The following is a 17,930-nucleotide window of genomic DNA, read 5'->3' on the forward strand; positions in this document are numbered from 1 at the left end:
CTCCAGCCTGAATCATTTCAGATCAACACGCCGGTCTGGAAAGTATTTCCCCCTCCTGGATTTCTTGTTGTCTAACAATTTAAGGTCCAATAACGGTTCTGACACGGCCAGAAACACAGACGGCTGTTTTCTAACGACGGTTCCACTTAATAAGGGAAATACAGCCGGTACCGAGGTCCAGAACACATTTCAGTCCAATAATGTTCAGTACCGGCATCATGTTCAGCATCGGTTCTGGTCAGTCCAGTTCAGCCCAGATAGAACCCGAAGGAAATCAGCACAACTCGGTGAAGTCCAGTTAATTGTGGACGGCTTCATTAACGAGGTTCTTAACAATTAAACCCAACCAGCAGCTTCTTGATTTACGCTCCGTTCTAATCAGCTTCAGTCAAACCAAGAGCTTCCTGGTGATTTCAGCTTTTAACTGAATTAGTTCCAACTCCACCCGGCTAGCTAACCTCTGATCAGCTGTAATCCAGATCATTCACTGCTGACGATGATGATGATGATGATGATGATGATGATGGTGATGAAGGGACAACGCCTAACAGGCAAATCTGCTGATTTGCACTAAACATGCAAATCAGCAGATTATCCCATCCCAAAATTAACTGGATGTTAAAGTCAGAATAAATCTGTTAAAATAAAAAAATTAAATAAAACGATAAGGCTATAAATCACAATAACAAACAATAAAAATGCAAAACAGACAAAAGAAGAAGACGCCAGACCAGATGACGTGTGAAAAACCAGAGATGTGAAAACATGATAATTAATAAACATGTTAATATTAACATGATCATGGTTATATTAACATGTTAATATATTAATATTGCAGGGACGATGACGTCCTCCATGGTTTTGATCAAAGATCTTTATGGTCTGTAATATTTTTGCAGCAGTTTGAGATCCAGCGTCTCCTAAATCTAACATTTAGCTTGATATTAATTGTTTTAGTTAGATTTAGAATTAAATAAAAAAGATCTGAGGGATAAAACAAAATATACAAAATCATTTTCTAAACAAAAAGCCAGCGGTAAATTTAGCTGAACAAAAAAAGGACCGTTTCACGCGTGGAAAACGTCACTCGGTGGCTGCTTTCATTTTCTGAGGTGGGTTTTCTCTGATTGGTCCAACTACCTGCTGCTTCCGTCAGCCTGAGGTGACGCATCCTTAGCGGTCCGCCGGCGGATGAGTCGGGTGAAAATGCTGAGGCGGTGGTGTGGGTGGAGTTCTGCCCATAAATGGAGCGCAAAACCTTTTTTTCCCAATGGAGATGGAACAGAATCGACCAATCAGAGTGATACGAGTTAGTGACGTCATTTAGGGCTGACAGTTGAAAAGAGGCAATTTCAGGTCATCCCAGGTCACATGCCGCCATTTTCTCACTCTACAGGTTCATGACTCCCTTCGTTATTCTGGGTAATAGTTTTATTTATTTATTAATTTTGACTTTATTAGAATATTGTTTTTAACATACAATTTTATTTTTATTTCATTTATTTTTGGGTAATAGTTTTATGTTGGATCCAAACAGCTCGGGTCACCGGGTCATCAGCTGGCTGTGAACCACGCCCGCCCTGCGGCGCGGCGGCCTCGCCGGCTGCATAAAGGAGCGCACCCCGTGAGGCGGGGCTGTGGACTGGTTGGACCGGACTGACGGTGGCAGCCTCCGCGTTCCTTCACCGAGCAGACAGGCGGCCCGGAGATGAGCGGCGGAGCGCGGAGATGAGACGGGTGTAGGATCGGAGGGTCCGGTACCGAGGGAGACTATGAGGCCCGCCGCGGTGGCCTTCTACGGGGCGGCGCTGGGGCTCCTGGTGGTCGGCCTGCGGGAGCTGCTGACTGGCTTCGAGGAGAACAGATGCAGCATGACCTACATGTTTGAGTACCCGGAGTACCGAGTGAGTGTTCTCCACGGAACCTGAGGTTCTCACTGAGGTTCTCACTGAGCTCCACAGCTGCTGCTGGTCCTGGCAGCTATGGTCACGTGACTCGTGTTACCTGCACGCTTTCAGGTGAAACCCTTAGCTCACCTGTCAGGTTGGGGGCGGGGTCAGATTATCAGATTAGCGGGTTATGGAAGCAGAAGTTGCCTCTGATCCTTAAAGCTCCTCATCAGATCAGATGTTGACTGCAGGTTCTGCAGGTGAACATGGAGCTGACACTGTGAGGTTCTGCAGGTTCTGCAGGTGAACATGGAGCTGACACCTGGTTCTGCAGGTTCTGCAGGAGAACATGGAGCTGACACCTGGTTCTGCAGGTTCTGCAGGAGAACATGGAGCTGACACCGTGAGGTTCTGCAGGTTCTGATGGAGAACATGGAGCTGACACCGTGAGGTTCTGCAGGTTCTGATGGAGAACATGGAGCTGACACCGTGAGGTTCTGCAGGTTCTGCAGGAGAACATGGACGTGACACCGTGAGGTTCTGTAGGTTCTGCAGGTGAACATGGAGCTGACACCGTGAGGTTCTGCAGGTGAACATGGAGTTGACACCGCGAGGTTCTGCAGGTGAACATGGAGCTGACACCGTGAGGTTCTGCAGGAGAACATGGAGCTGACACCGCGAGGTTCTGCAGGTTCTGCAGGTGAACATGGAGCTGACACCGTCAGGTTCTGCAGGTGAACATGGAGCTGACACCGTCAGGTTCTGCAGGTGAACATGGAGCTGACACCGTCAGGTTCTGCAGGAGAACATGGAGCTGACACCGTGAGGTTCTGCAGGTCTTCCTCTGCTGCTCTTTAATCTCATTAGAACCTCGTTAGAACCGGGCGTGGCTGTTGGGTTCCGCTGTGGAACGGCGTTTCTGTCTTTGTGCAACGCGCCGCTGCAGCCAGACTCTCCCTGATGACCCAGAGGAGAAATACCGGCATACCTGGAGACCGGTTCTAGAGGAGTGACACGTGAGCCAGGAGGCTGCAGCAGAACCAAGACCTCCGGCCTGCAGAACCTGCTGGACTGGGCTGACCGCTACATGATGCTCTGTGCATCAGGAACTCCTCAGGTTCCTGTACCTAGCCCTGCCCCGTTCTCCAGAGGTTCTGCTGTACGGCGTGGAGCAGCGTGCCAGAGAACGGTTCTCCAGACCTGAGTCTGCTGGACCAACGCAGAACCTAAAGTGACGGTCCTGCTTCCATCAGGAAACCCGATTAGCGGCTCACACTGACAGCGTGGAGCAGGTTCTGCCTCCCTCTGCAGAACCCTCAGGTACCAGAACCCTCACATATCAGAACCCTCACATACCAGGCAGACAGAACCAGGGAGAACCGGCTCAGGGTGCAGCTTCAGTCCCGTGGATCCGTCTCCGCTGCACTGGATGCAGGCGGTTCTGGATCAGAACCATGCTGCCAAGTTTGGGATTTAATGAGAACCGTGATGTGTTCCTCGTACTAAAACATTTCTGATTTGATCTGTCTGGTTCCTGGTTCCGTCTGGTTCCGTCCGGTTCCATCCGGTTCCTGGAGACGGTCAGTGCTCCATCCTCTGCCTGGGGAACCCAACCAGGAGCTTTGCCCTCGGTTCTGCTGCAGATCCTGATTCTTGTCTCCAAGCCTCTCTGAGGTTCTCCTGGCCCGGTTCTGAAGGTTTGGTCGTGGAGAGCAGAAGTTCTGTTTAAGAAGCTCTGGGTCTCATCTGCATGTTTTGCAGACGACGTGGTTCTGATGGAGCCTTCCGGCACTTTTAGCTGACTTTGGTGGAGTCCCCTCCTCAGTCCGAGTTCCTGGTTCTGTTCTGGAGACGGTCTGGGTCGGTACCGCCTCAGTCGGTGGGTTTTGGTCTCGTTCCTGAAGGAAGGCAGATTTCTGCAGTGGTTCTGCAGGTTCTGGATTCATCTCTGTTCCAGACAGTCATGAGATCAGGTTCTGATGGATCGTGGTTCTGATGGATCGTGGTTCTGGATGGATCGTGGTTCTGGATGGATCGTGGTTCTGATGGATCGTGGTTCTGATGGCTCGTGGTTCTGATGGATCGTGGTTCTAATGGATCGTGGTTCTGATGGATCGTGGTTCTGATGGATCGTGGTTCTAATGGATCGTGGTTCTGATGGATCGTGGTTCTAATGGATCGTGGTTCTGATGGATCGTGGTTCTGATGGATGGTGGTTCTGATGGATCGTGGTTCTGATGGATCGTGGTTCCTAACGGTGTAATTATTTTACTCCAGGTTTTCTCTGCGTGTTTTTCTCCTGGCGGGACGATGACTCTGTCCTGACGGAGGTTCTGCTGGACCGGCTGACGTTCCTCGGTACCGAGTTCTGCTGACGTTCTCTCTGGGTTCTTGTTCCTGCAGAGAGTGGTTCTGCCGCGGCGCGTGGCCAGACTGTACCCGGCCTACGGCCTCTACCTGTACGGCGAGGGCGTCTACGCTCAGGAGACCCGGGCGCTGAAGCTCAGCGGCGCCCCCGTGCTTTTCCTGCCCGGCAACGCAGGCAGCTACAAGCAAGGTGAGAACCAGCCGGCCCACAGCATCAGCCGGCCGCCGCCGTGCGTCACTGCTGGGGTGATGCAAAACACTACTTCAAATATATAAAAATAAAAATGAGTTTTAAGAAGCGAATTAAAATGATCCAGGCTGTGGGCAGATGTAATGTGGAAAGGTGAATTATTCCATAGAACAGGAGCAACAAGAGAGAAAGGCCGATCTCTTTTCCTCTGAAGTCAGTAAATAATCAGTAGCAGCTGATTATTTCATCCAAGGGTTCTGGACACAAACTGAAAGTCTAAGCCATTTAAAACTTTATAAGTTAATAAGAGAATCTTAAAATCTATTGGATAAAAGACGGGTAGTCAGTCTAAGGAGGCCCGTACAGGCCTTATATGGTCATGCTTCCTGGTTCCTGTAAGAACCGCCATGCTGCTGCGTTCTGGATCATTAGAAGTCGCTGCATCTGTGATTTAATCATGTCTCTATAGAATGAAATGCAATAATCCCAGCGAGATGTAATGAAGGCATGGATAAAGTCCTTCAAAGTCCTTAAAACAGAAATAAGAATTTACTTTTGCTAAAATCTGCAGGTGATAAAAACGTGATTTAACGACAGAGCTAACATGTTTCTCTAGCTTTAAACGGCCATCAGGAGTAAAACAAAGGTTCCTAGCAGAGGTCCGATAGAACCGAGCTAAAGAACCAGGAACCATGGATCTGTAGCGTGAAGACTCTGACCAAATATTATTATTATTATTATTATTATTATTATTATTATAGCTTTGATTGAAGTGAAGAAAGTTCTGACGGGTTTAAAAAGTGCTAATTTCTAAAGGCTAATTTTACTTTCTCCCGCTGATGTTCTCGCCCGCGGACACCGTGTTCCTGTCACCCTGCAGCTCGCTCTCTGGGCTCCGTGGCCCTCAGGAAGGCTGAGAACCTGGACGGAGGCGTTCACCTCAACGTCTTCACGGTGGACTTCAACGAGGAGCTGGTGGCGCTTTACGGAGGAAGTCTGCTGCGACAGACGCACTTCCTGCACGAGAGCATCAAGGCCGTCCTGAGGCTCTACAAGGTCAGCAGCCCAGCCTGAGAGAGCAACACACGGTGCATACATGCAGAGGTTCCTCAGAGAACATTAGAGAACAACCAGGCTCACAGGAACCCAGCAGACGGGTCAGGGAGGAACTCACAAAGATAATCTGACCTTTTAGAGAAGAAAGCCAGAAGTCCTGTTTGCATTTAGCTGTAAACCATGTAGAGATCAGGCAAAGCACAGGAAGCACGGTGGAGGCAGCATCATGCTGGGGGAGCAGGTCAGAGGTGCTGGAGATGAATCAGGAACGTCCGGGAGGAGAACCTAGTACAGGCTGCAGGAGGCCTGAGGCTGAGGTTCTCCTTCCAGCAGGAGAACCTGAGATATTATGAGATGGTTCAGAGTAGATTCATAGGTTAGAGTGGCCTAGTCAAAGTCCAGACCTGAATCTGTGGCTAGACGTAATAACAGATGTTCTCAGATGTTCTCCATCCAACCTGTAGATGTTCAGGAGAACCCCCTAAGACCTGGACCTGCTGCCAGAGGCGGTTCTTCTGACTGAGCGGGCCGGGCCAAATGCACGCCACACTTTTCAGATTTTTATTTGTAATAAATCAGATGGCAGTGAGACAGATTAAAGTTTGTGGCAGAAACCTGAAGCTCTCATGTCGTTGTGGTCTGCAGCACCTGAAGACGCCGCCTCAGAGCGTGGCGCTGGTCGGCCACTCCATGGGGGGGGTGGTGGCCCGCGCGCTCTTCACCCTGCCTCGCTTCCACCCTCACCTGGTCAGCCTCATCATCACCCAGGCGTCGCCCCACGTGGCTCCGGTTCTGGCGCTGGACCCGTACCTGCTGGGTAAGCCCCGCCCACCGCCCCGCCCACCGCCGCCCAGCCCCGCCCCCCCAGGGCCGCGTAACCCTGCTTCTGCCCCCTCTGCAGATTTCTACGGCGCGGTGAGGCAGAAGTGGGTGAAGCAGGCCAGCAGGCTGAGGAACGTGACGGTGCTGTCGGTGGGAGGCGGTTACCGTGACTACCAGGTGCGCTCCGGACTGACGTCCCTGCCCTGCCCCCCCGGAGACGTCAGCAAGCTGTCGCTGGTGGTACGAGCGCTTTGTACGCTTTGACTTCCTCTGGCCGGCTCTGCCCGCTAAGCTTGTGTTCTGGTCCAGGTGACGGCCGTTCCTCGGACCTGGGTCTCCACCGACCATCTCTCCATCGTCTGGTAACCGGCCGCCGCCGCCGCCGCCGCCGCCGCCGCCGCCGGCGCTCCTCTGCTGCCGCTCTGTGGCGGCGTGCTGACGGCCTGCTGTCCTTTCAGGTGCAAAGAGCTGGTTCTGGCCACGGTGCGGGCGTTCTTCGACCTCGTGGACGCCGACACCAGACAGGTCTGAAACCGCTGCTCCTTGTTGTCATGGAGATCTTTGGCATGGGCGTGTCCTCACAGCCGGTCCTCATCAGTTCACAGACGACCCGGAGAGGAAGCTGACCGTGCTGAAGCATCACTTCATCAGACACCCCGGCAGGATGCTGCGCGACGCCCAGGACTCACCTGTCTCCATCTCAGGTGAGGGCCGTGGGGGGCGCCACCTTCAGGGGCGGGGCCAGGGGTGCCCCCCTGGTGGCGCCCCCTGGTGGCGCCACTGGCCAGTGTAAATTGTAGTAGCATCAGTTTAGCATTTAATCCCATCATGCACAGCCAGCCGCTCTTCCTGAGCTTCTGTCGCTCTTTATTTATATCTGCCAGTATCTACTTTCCTCTATAACTGTTTTGTTTTCCAATAAATAAATAAATCTGCACCTTATTCCTAATATAATTACACAATAACAAGGGGTAGTCGTTCAAATCAAAATGTTAACTGTTATTGGTCTACGAACATTAGATCATTAGTAACATTAAAAATCAAACAGTAAACAAAAAGATATTAGTCGGTTTTTACTCCTTTCTTTATAATAGTTTTCTACAGGCAGGTTTACCACAACTGTAGAATAAAATCCTGAAATTACATCTTTTTATTTTAAATGGCTCCATCTGGCCCCTATGAAAGGTTTCTGGTGGCGCCCCCTTCAGGGGAGGCAGAGCACAGCAGCTCCATAGTTTTGGTTCTGGAGACAAACTGTAGAATCACACCATCCCATAATAACCATCAGGGCTGCCACCAACGATTATTCTCAATTAGTCGACTAATATATCGTTTTTTTGTTGATCTCCATCATCACTTCAGTTTTTTGACTCACCTGTTCTTGTCTGCACACCTTTCAGCGGCTTTATTGCCTCTCTTCCTTTATCAGCTTAATAAATGATCCTACATAAAATATTTCAAATTTAACCGAATTAGTTTATTTTTAATATTTCTATCAAAGTAGATTTTTCCTTTTTTACTGTTTTCGAAACAATCTTTCGACCTTCAAGCTTTTAACGTTGCTTAATGTTTAAAACATTTTTTAACTGTGTACAGAGGATCCGGTTAGTTCTGGTTCTTTTGTTGGTGTTCTGGTCGGGTTGAGTTCTGCTCCTTTCCTGATGTTTTCCAGATGTTCCTGAAGCCTGGACTGAGGTGAACACGCTGCGTCTGTCTTACAGCACGCCGAAGGTACCAGACGTAACGACAGAACCCGGCTTCAGATCACAAAGTTGGACCGGTTCTAAAGTTCTGCTCCGCTCCACAGGAAGGACAGCTGAAGTACTTCCTGTTCGCGCTGTCAAGTCGCCGGAAAGCCTACAGTCACTTCTACTGCCGGAGCAACAACCTGGTGGGTTCTGCTCCACATCTGGGCCACAGCTGGGCTCGCCGGTTCTGTAGAGAACTGTTGGTTCTGGTGGTTCTGCCTGTTTCTGTCATCGGCTGAGCTTCTCCACTTCTGGGTCTCCACCTGCCTTCCTAGAACTTATCACAGGTTCTATGTGAGGAGCTTTCGGGTCCAAATGGTTCTGTCTTTAATGGTTCTCCTGAACAGAATCCGTTGCTTTGCTGCTGCGTCTGCTGCCATGCTGTATGAGCTCTGCCCCGGTGGCAGAACCTCTCAGAACACGGTTCTGGTTCTTGGTCCAGAAGGCGGTGACGTTCTCAGCAGCCGTTTCCTGGCGCTGCAGCAGCCAATCAGACGTCAGTTTGTAGCGGGTTGCTATAGCAACCGCTGCATCGTCAATTAACGGAGAAGCTAAGAAGTTAAAAACGGATCTGAAACATAACGACCCGATAAATGATGAACCAGAACCAGAACCAAAGTTAAAACGCAGCAACTTGATAGAAACCTTAAAGGAGACGCATCAAATCCACGTTTTTAGTCCTTAAATCCAGCCTTTAGGTTCTGGTCGGGTCCGATTCACCCGGCGGTTCTGTTTTCTCTGTTCTGTTACGTCTTTGAACGGTTCTGACCCAGTAAATCCTGCAGACTTCCTGCTCACCAGGGCTCCTGCTGTGGTTCTGTAGCTGGAGGCGGCTGAAGCTACCCACAATGCACCACTCCGTCCCCAGGAGACTACAAACATGGCCGATCGGCTCTGAAGGGCCGCCTCTAGATTTAAAGAGACGGTACCGAAACGAGTCGCTCTGAGACGCAGCTCAGAACCAGGAGGGTCCAAAGCTGTGATGAGGTTCTGTTGGCGGTTCTGAAGGCGCTCAGAATGGACCCAGCGTTGACTCAGAACCAGACGATGATTTCCTCAAAGGTTTCATGGTGAGACCAAGATCATTTGGTTCTGACGGTAGCTTGGTTTCGGGTCAAGATGATCCTGGTACCGTTAATGTGGAAACAACCGGACCCACCAGTTCTGCTGCTGTTCAGAACCACTGGTTCTGCTGCTGTGTTTCCGTTCAGAACCTCTGGTTCTACGTGTTTTCAGAACCAGAGGTTCTGTGTGCGTTCAGAACCTCTGGTTCTACGTGTTTTCGGAACCAGAGGTTCTGTGTGCGTTCAGAACCACTGGTCCTGCGTGTTTTCGGAACCAGAGGTTCTGTGTGCGTTCAGAACCAGAGGTTCTGTGTCCCTGAAGCGGCGCTGCACTGATGGCTGACGTGTGTTTTGGTCCCACAGGAGATGAGCAGCTGGGTTTTCGGCTGCCAACACGCCAACGGGTCCACATGGTAACGCTCGTGTTTGTCCAGAACTTTCTGACCCGTTTGGGTTTCTGTGTCCCTGGATGACGGCAGCATGTGTCCCTCTGTCCTCAGTGCGCGCGCCGTGGATCTGTCCCTGGGAACGGAGCTCCTGCCGCCGTACAAGGTGACGGTCCTGAGGGGGAAAACGGGCCGACCCGCTTTGGTGCCGCTCAGTTTGTCATGACAGCCTTTCTTCTCTTCCAGGTTCTGGTTCTGAGTCTCAGCGACTTGTCCTCCTTCACTCATCTGGCTGTTTCTGCCTCCAACCTCAACGGCAAACAGGCGAGTGAAGCTCAGTCCGTACTCCAGGCTCCAGGAACCGGGCCTCTGTGGCGGTTCTGACCCGTTTTAGGACTGAAATGCTGAAATCTGACGCTGTGGTTCTCTCTTTGTCTCTAGTTCACGGTGGAGTGTGAGTGGCAGAGGGAAGCATCTCAGACGCTGTCCGTCTCCGTGCCTCACGTTCTGTCCTTCGGTGAGTTTTTAACGGACCGCACCGCCGGACCGCGTCCCCAAAGACCGGTCCGGTTCTGGCAGGAGGTCCAGTTCAGGCAGGACGAGCCCCACCGGCACCGCTTACCCACCGGCTGCTCAAACTGCTGCATCCACCTGTGGAGGGAAAGTTTAGTGGAAGGAAAAAGCAGCTGCAGCCTCCACTCAGTAGTTTGTCGGACCTTCAGAAGCCGTGTGCTCGGGTCTGGACCAGAACCAGAACCTTCTTACCCGGGCTGATGGAAAGGACTGTTGTCCACAGTCCTCTTTCCAGATGTAAAGTTAGCATTTTGTTTGACTGGCGTTCTGATTATCTTTATATTTCAGGAGTTAAAAACCTCTTCCAGTAAATTCGTTAATCCTCGCTGTAAACAAGAAGAAATTCATGTTTTTTTTATGTAGAGACTGAGATCATGATCAGAAGCGTTAATATTATACCAATCCTGTAAAGTCTGCTGAAAGTGTAAAATAGAGAAAAGCTGCCGTGGATTTAAGCAGATCTTCAGTTCTAGACATGAACACTGAGTCCAGGATCATTAAGTTTCCACCTTTATCGTTTATTTTACCTGGAACACAAATGCCTCGCCTCTTCTTAAAGAACCTGGTAATAAAGTTCTGCTGGTTCTCCAGGTGTGACGGTCAGTGACGTCACGGTGAACTCCTCTGGACTCCTTCACAACATCCAGCTGCTCCACTTTCACCAGGTAACCCAGCGGCCTTCTCTCCCACGCCGCGGCCGGACCCTGAACACATCTCTGTCTCCATTCCAGAAATAAAGTTAAAAAACAAAACCAGTTAAGTTTTTTCTGAAGTTTGAAGACGTTTTGCTTCCCATCCAGGAGTAACTTGGAACTCTAAGCTTTATATTTACTTAGATAACCTGAAACAGGTCCACCCCTTGGTTTAATCTGCATGTTATCTAAGCCAGATCAGGACCTTCGTCTTCAAACATCAGAATAAATTCTGTTGTTTTGTTCTTTAACTTTATTGGAATGACCTGATGACTGAGGATCTTCACCAGCATCTCTGTCTCCAGGTCTACCAGGCCTTCAGGATCACCGTGGCGAGTCAGTGCCGAGGCACCAGAGGTAAGGGCTTAGTCCCGGGGGGCGGGGCTTAGTCCCGGGGGGCGGGGCTTAGTCCCGGGGGGCGGGGCGGCCGCTCATTGGGCCAATCATTGACTGTGTGTGTGCAGACAGGCTGCCGAGCGCGTACCGGATGCGGGTCTCCTGGTTCCGTGAGGACTCCTTCACCACGGCCAGGTGAGCCTCTGTTACCGCAGCCCGCCGTCTGACCCGCTGTCACCTGACCCGCTGTCACCTGACCCGCTGTCACCTGACCCGCTGTCGTCTGACCCGCTGTCTGTCTGACCCGCTGTCGTCTGTCTGCCAGCACGCCGTCGGCCGCCGACATCCCAGCGATGCTCCACACCAGTCGCCCTGACGACGCCTCGGCGGTTCTGCTGCAGCTCCACACCGCCCCCAACTGCCAGTACAAGGTACGGCGCCCAGGGCCCTGTAGCAGCGTGGGCCGGTACCGAGTTCTGTTAGAACCGGGCTTCAGCAATCTGCTCTAAAACGTCCTGGTAGGTGGATGTGCTGCCGTTAGTAGAATGGACCGGTACCAGCAGGTCAGTAACCTTGGAGCTTCACATTGGACCTCAGTGCCGTGGTTCCTGGGCTCCCTGTTCTGGACTGACCCAGATTACCAGAACCAAGTGCTAAAAATCCTCCAGTCTATAAATTCTCGGTTCTACTTCTGTGACGGTTCTGTTTCCTCCTGCTCCAGGTGTCGGTCAGAACTTCGTTCCCCAAGGTTCTGGGTCAGGTAAGACGGGCTTTCCTCCATCGGATCGTTTGTTGTGACTTTAACCGGACCAGGAAGCGGGTCCTGCCTGGACCAGGACTCAGAACCGGATCTGTCTTCCAGGCGCTGAGGTTCTGCGGTCCCATGGTTCCGGTCTACACGGCTGTAACTCTCCTCCTGGCCTGCGGGGGGCAGCTGTCCTCCATCCTGACGTCAGGGAGACCAGCAGACATGATGCAGGCGGCGGGCCGCGGGCTGCAGCCTCATAAAGTCAACCTTCCTGTTTACCTGCTGCACATCCTGCTCAGGTGAGCGCCGCCGCCCTCCGCCTCAGGTTCTGGTTCTGGTTCTGGGTTTCATCAGCGTTCTGCGTTCTGTCAGCTGCAGCTGCTTCCAGGACTTCCTCCCCCCGGAGGACACCATCGCCTCCACCTTACCTGAGGGGGCGGAGTCAGCGGCGGAGTGGCCACACCTCCTCTCTCCTCTGCTCTACGTTCTGGGGGCGGCGGTGGCGTTCTGGGGCAGCGCTCTGCTCCGGGTTCTGGTCCGGCTCGTCTCACTGGTGCTGGCTCCGCTGCACAGGTACCGCCTCCTGCTTGGACCCTTAGAGCAGGGGGGTCTAACATACGGCCCGCGGGCCCCGTGGCTAAATGCATTATCATTATTAAAAAATATATATTTATTTATTTATCTTTTTTTCCCAGTGTCCTGTCTGGCAATGTGTCAATAAGAATTGTTGTCTTAATGCCAAAAGGAGCTCATCAGATTTGACTTTCACAAGTGGAGCAGTACTGCTTTTGCCATAGTGCTCCGCTTGATTTATGAATGTGAATAGTTTTATTATGATTCATGCGGGGAATATTTAAAATGATATGGACACTACAATGGGAAAGTAGGAGAGGAAAGGAAGAACAAGAAGAACAAAAAGAAAAGGTGAAAGAAAGAGGAGATAAAAGGAAGAGAAAGATAAATCAATTATTGAAAAAAACATGTACGTCGTTTAATTGGAAATCTGCAGTTCCTATATTGTCCACGAGGGGCGCTGTGTTTAAATCAGCAGATTAAGCTTCAGGTGTGGAAAATTTTTTATCATTTCTTAATTTTTATCTGTTTGATGTATTTTGTCATGCAGGACAGTGTTTTTAAGTTCCAAAAAATGTGAATAAATGTTTTTCAACATTGTATAAATCACTGTGATCAGTTCTTATGCATAATGCACAAGTAAATGTTTAACTGAGTAAAAGTATTGTTGAAATTGCACATACTTTTCTTAAAAGAGCTGAGGTTATTCATAATATATTGTGTAAAAGTGAAATTACTTTAATATAAAAATCAACAAGTCCACTTTTATTAGTTCTATTTAATCTTGCAGTGAGTTTACTCGTGTGGCCCTCTTGAGATCAGATTAAGCTGAATGCGGCCCCTAAACCAAAATGAGTTTGACACCCCTGGTTTAGAGGCTGGTTCCGTCTTCACGGGTCGCTCTGAGTTCTGCTGTCTTCCTGCAGACCGTCCGTCTCCAGAACCTGCGGAACCCTGCGGCGCCGGACCCAGCTCCTCCTGGGTCTGGTTCTGACGGTTACCGGCTGGATGTCCTGCGGAGCGCTGGCCATCCTCGCCTCCTCGCTGCTCCACCTGTACCGGGTCAGTCCCCTAGAGCCCGGTTCTGGTTCTGGAGCCACGCTAGAAAGAAAGTGCCCCCCCTCTCTGTTTCAGGGTTCTATGCACCAGAGAAAGAGTTATTTAAATAGAACAAAACAAAATATGTTCCTCCTGCTGCTGCTAGAACCCCTGGTTCTCTCTGACCCAGTAATGGACATGGGAGGTTCTGGTCCGTTTTCCAGCGTTGCTCCAGTTCTTGGAGGGTTCTGCTCAGCTGTCTGAAACGGTTCTAGAACCTGCTGAAGAACCGATCTGATTATGTGAACCCTGGAGCTGAACGGGGGGCACTTTCTCCGTCCTGCGTGGTTCAGCTGGTCAGAATTCGGACCCGGCCCGTTAAGGTCCGGTTCTGCGGGTTCTGATGCTGCCTTTTCTGCCTGCAGGTCGTCAGGCTGCAGATGACGGAGAGATCTCTGAGTCACATGTTGAATCTGGTAAGACGGCGCCGCTCGCCTCAGACCGGGTCCAGAACCAGGCCCGGTTTTAACCAACCCTCCGGTCCTCCTTGCAGGCGCCACGCAGACCCAAACCCGCTGCCAACGGCGCCGCGGACGGGTCGGGGGAGCGCGGCGGCGCCGGCCTGCTGTCTGAGGGCGCCCTGCAGGAAGTGAGGGACGACCTGCAGCTGCACCTCAGCCTGGCGCCGCTCCTCCTGCTTCCTGTGGCGCTCGGGGCGCCGTCCCTCATCCACTGGACCCGCAACCTCAGGTAGGGCCGGTTCTGGAGGCGGTTCTGGAGGCGGGCCGGGACGCGCCGAGAAGCATTAACCGGCTGTGGTTCTGCACAGGTTCTGCGCCCGGCTGGATCCGGACCCGTGTCGGCTTCACGCGGCGCCGCTGGTGTTCTGCTACCTGCTGCTCATCAACGGCGACACCCTGACGCTCAGCAACAGGTAGAACCTCACCTGTCAGCCGGTCCCCTCTGGGTCAGAACCAGAATAAACAGGTCCTCCAGAACCTGCACAGAACCTCAGGTAGAGGTGATGGAGCCGGTCAGAACCGGAACCACGACGATCCGGGCTGGTTTGAAGGTTTTTGATGATTGGGTTCTGTTAGCGACGGGCCGGTATCTCAGCTAAAGTTCTGCCGGGTCCGGATCAGAACAAACCTTAGAACAGTGAGGAAGTACGGAAGCCCTGCAGGCCCAGATTAGCCTCTGAGCAGAACTCCAGCTCACGTTGACCCGGTCCGGACAGCAGAACCGCTTTAACCCTCCTGGTTTCTCTCTTGCAGCAGACTCCTGCCGGCCGTCACCTGCCTCCCGCTCCCATTGGCTGTCACCATGGCGACCTTCTCTTCACTTCACCTGTACAGACTCGCCTACTTCCTGTCGGCGGCGCTGGTCCCTCTGGCCTTCTGCTGCGTCCTCTGAGGCTCCGCGAGGCGCCGGGTCCAGCAGAGCCATAGAAACGCTGAGCCGGGGGAACCGGCCGCTCGGTACCGGTACCGGGAGCTCTGGGTCCGGAAAGCCCGGGAAGAAACTGGAGGTTCTGTGCCCCCCCGCTGGATGTCCTGACACCATGTTTGCCTTATGCCGTTTGTCTATAGTTCTGCTCTGAGGCCCGGCTGCCGTGGACGGCGCCGTCCCCTCACACTGCCTGCAGCCGGACCGGACCGGGCCTCAGAGCAGAACCTGTTGTACGTCCATGGTTCCCTTCCTGCCGAGGTCCGGTTGGTGCTGAGCGGAACCCGGTGGAGGAGGAGCTTCGTTCTCTCGTCTTTCTTTCAGCTCTACGTTTGTTCGCACTGTGACCCGTCGACCCGGCGGGCCCGCGGCGCCGGTTCTGGCAGCTTTAGGTGAAGAACTGTCGCCGTGATTTCAGAGGAATTGTCCAAAAGGTCCTGGACCTCCATCAGAACCATCATGTCCCCTCATGCCAGCTCAGGTGTCAGAACCGCATGTTCTGGGCCTTAATGCCGATCCAGAACCGCTGGGCGCCTGAACAGGAAGCTGCTGTTGACCTGTCAGAATAAAAGCCTCCCAGCTTTACCACCAACCTGCGCCTTCCTCATCGCTCTTTATTGCTCGGTCCCTGGCGGCCATTTTGGATTCTGATCATGTTCTGGTCGTGTTCCTTCAGAACCGTCCCACCAGCTGTGACTGCTGCCTTATTCCTGCAACACAGAGACACTGATACCAACGATAAAACCAGCCTCAAGTTCTGCAGAACCAGTCGACCCGGTTCTGGTAACGTCTGAAGGCGACGTCTCGCTGAGTCCTGAAAACCGACATCTGCATCGTTTTAATCCGCCTCACGCTGGTTCTGCTGGTTCTGATGGTTCTGATGGCCCTGTCTAATGCAGTTAAACCTGAAACAAGGTTCTGGTTCCGCCCAGAACCAGCAGAGGCAGAACCTGATCTCATTCATTCATTGCTCGGCCGTGCCTTGATCCTTGGCTGCTGCCCGTCAGCCGGAACCAGCCGGTTCTGGAACCAGCCGGTTCTGGAACCACCCGGTGCCTCAGCCGACCCGCCCGGACCCCTGAGCTGGACCCGGCCGTTTCCGGCTCGGTGGGAGAACCGGATGTGTGACTTGGTGGAGCGGCGCCGGTCCGCTGTGCTGACCCGGCTGTGGTTCTGTGGTTCTGTGGTTCTGAACATCTTGGGACTGAATGTGTGGAAACTCGTCAGCTCCTCTGTGCCGTTGCAGTTTGTGCTGAGCGAGCAGCGGTACCAGCGGAGTTCTGGTTTCCAGAACCGTGACCCGTGTTCTCTGTGACCCGGTCAGAACCGCGGCGTCCAGATTAACGGAGCAGGAAGACGTCTGTCCAGCGGCGCTTTGTGATTGGTCGACAGCTTCTCCGCTGGCAGCTGCTGCGTGGTTCTGTTGACCCGCTTTTACCCACCAGAACAAAAGGTCCGTGTTTGTTCTGTAACTCACTGCTTGATGACCTCAGAGGCCTCAGGTTAAAGGTTAAAGGTCAGGGCCGCTTTGAGCAGAGCGGTACCGTCTGGGTCTTTATCTGCGGCCTGAGAGGTTCTTCAGAACCGGCGCCGGGTCTTTGTTGTGCAGAAGCTGAGCTCGGTTTGAGCTTCAACGTCAAACCATCGCAGAACCTGTCGGCATTTCTGGGTTGGACCGAAATCTCACCTCCAGAATTTCCCTTTGGTTCTGAAACTAAAGCTCTAAGCGTGTTCCCCTCCTGCCGTTATCGGACCCGTTCAGGAACCTTTCATCCAGCAGAACATGGGGAACCATCGTGGTTACAAGTACCTCTGGTGTCCTGATGAGAACGGGTCCGGTTTCATTTAACTGGATTTCTATGTTCTGCAGCCCATGCACACCCAGACAGTAGCAGGTTCTAAATGACCCGGTGGTTCTAAGTGACCCGGTGGTTCTAAGTGACCCGGTGGTTCTAAGTGACCCGGTGGAACAGCCCGGCGGTACCTTCCAGAGGAACCGTGGGCTCCTGGGTCGGACGTTGAAGCTGAAATCCAGCTGTTGGTGTTTGATGTGCAGATGTGCCACGTAGCTGAGGACGTATTGGGTTTGGGTCTTTGAATGTTCTGGTGGCTTTGATCCTCAGGTTTGTGTAAAAACTGGTTGATGTTTTTATATTTCTCATATTTCTAGCTGATCTAACTGTAAATGGGACTTTTTGGCACAAATGTTTGAATAAAACCAAGAAAATAATTCCTGTTTCTCTGTTTTTCTTTAGTTTCTTACACTTTTCATGCAACAATCAGCATTTTATTTCTGATCCGATTGTTTCTACAGAACCAGTTCCCAATGAAGCACAGAGACGGATAAATCCTCCAATCATGTAAATATTCATTAGTCATCAGGGTAAATAACTTATTTTATTACAGTCAGAATAAAAAACAATGTGAAATATTTAGGTATTTGAACTCTGTTTAAAACGCAGTTCCCGGTTTTACCTGCTGGGGGCAGTATTTACCTGCCAGGTGTGAGCTGCTAACATGACCATGAAACAGGTGAATATTTATAACTACCTCCTAACAGGTAAAGCATGTTTGTTTTTAGCTGTTTAAAGTTTAAAACTGCTTCCTGAGGCTGCAGGAGAGACGATAATTAATGTAGAAAATGCACATGTGGAGGAGAAAATGTAGGTTTAATTAAAAAAACTTCAATATATTTTACAGGTTCTGACTTAATCCTGCTTTAAAGCTTTAAAACCACTGCAAGGGTTAAAATGCACCAACTTCTGGTTCAAACTACTTTTCTATGAATTAACTACAGACATAGCTCAGGGTAACATGAGCCACTTTGACTAGAAGCTTTGTCACAAAGGAAAGTTTTAAGATTAGTCTTAAAAGTAGACGGGGTGTCTGCCTCACGGACCAAAACTGGGAGTTGGTTCCACAGGAGAGGAGCCTGATAGCTAAAGGATCTGCCTCCCATTCTACTTTTAGAGACTCTAGGAACCACCAGCAGACCTGCAGTC

At 51.6% G+C, this 17,930-nt stretch overlaps 1 protein-coding gene across 2 annotated transcripts; it reads left to right on the forward strand.

Annotated features, from left to right (window-relative positions):
- Nucleotides 1-1,606: 1,606 nt before the first annotated feature.
- Nucleotides 1,607-17,158, forward strand: pgap1 (post-GPI attachment to proteins inositol deacylase 1). Of its 2 annotated transcripts, none has more exons than XM_036132714.1 (26): nucleotides 1,607-1,904; nucleotides 4,293-4,446; nucleotides 5,327-5,502; nucleotides 6,148-6,319; nucleotides 6,404-6,564; nucleotides 6,634-6,686; nucleotides 6,783-6,849; nucleotides 6,923-7,028; nucleotides 7,997-8,055; nucleotides 8,132-8,215; nucleotides 9,500-9,549; nucleotides 9,637-9,688; nucleotides 9,769-9,846; nucleotides 9,964-10,039; nucleotides 10,687-10,760; nucleotides 11,093-11,144; nucleotides 11,252-11,318; nucleotides 11,449-11,554; nucleotides 11,845-11,883; nucleotides 11,986-12,170; nucleotides 12,244-12,444; nucleotides 13,371-13,506; nucleotides 13,908-13,958; nucleotides 14,036-14,232; nucleotides 14,312-14,416; nucleotides 14,760-17,158. In XM_036132714.1, the coding sequence occupies exons 1-26, from the start codon at nucleotides 1,773-1,775 to the stop codon at nucleotides 14,893-14,895; spliced, it is 2,769 nt and encodes a 922-aa protein (XP_035988607.1). In that variant the 5' UTR covers nucleotides 1,607-1,772; the 3' UTR covers nucleotides 14,896-17,158. The 2 variants fall into 2 exon arrangements, with proteins under 2 accessions (XP_035988607.1, XP_035988606.1); XM_036132713.1 differs by having other exon boundaries at nucleotides 1,608-1,904; nucleotides 14,757-17,158.
- Nucleotides 17,159-17,930: the final 772 nt, after the last annotated feature.

Source organism: Fundulus heteroclitus, unplaced genomic scaffold (genome assembly GCF_011125445.2).
Source record: "Fundulus heteroclitus isolate FHET01 unplaced genomic scaffold, MU-UCD_Fhet_4.1 scaffold_53, whole genome shotgun sequence".
Lineage (NCBI taxonomy): Eukaryota > Metazoa > Chordata > Actinopteri > Cyprinodontiformes > Fundulidae > Fundulus > Fundulus heteroclitus.

Bases quoted from the DNA above. Each gene is read 5' to 3' on its own strand.
- pgap1 (XM_036132713.1), top strand. From the start codon at position 1,773: ATGAGGCCCGCCGCGGTGGCCTTCTACGGGGCGGCGCTGGGGCTCCTG. The intron at 9,847-9,963 runs GCGAGTGAAGCT...CTTTGTCTCTAG, and splicing joins CCAACCTCAACGGCAAACAG to TTCACGGTGGAGTGTGAGTG. The intron at 11,319-11,448 runs GTGAGCCTCTGT...TCTGTCTGCCAG, and splicing joins GACTCCTTCACCACGGCCAG to CACGCCGTCGGCCGCCGACA.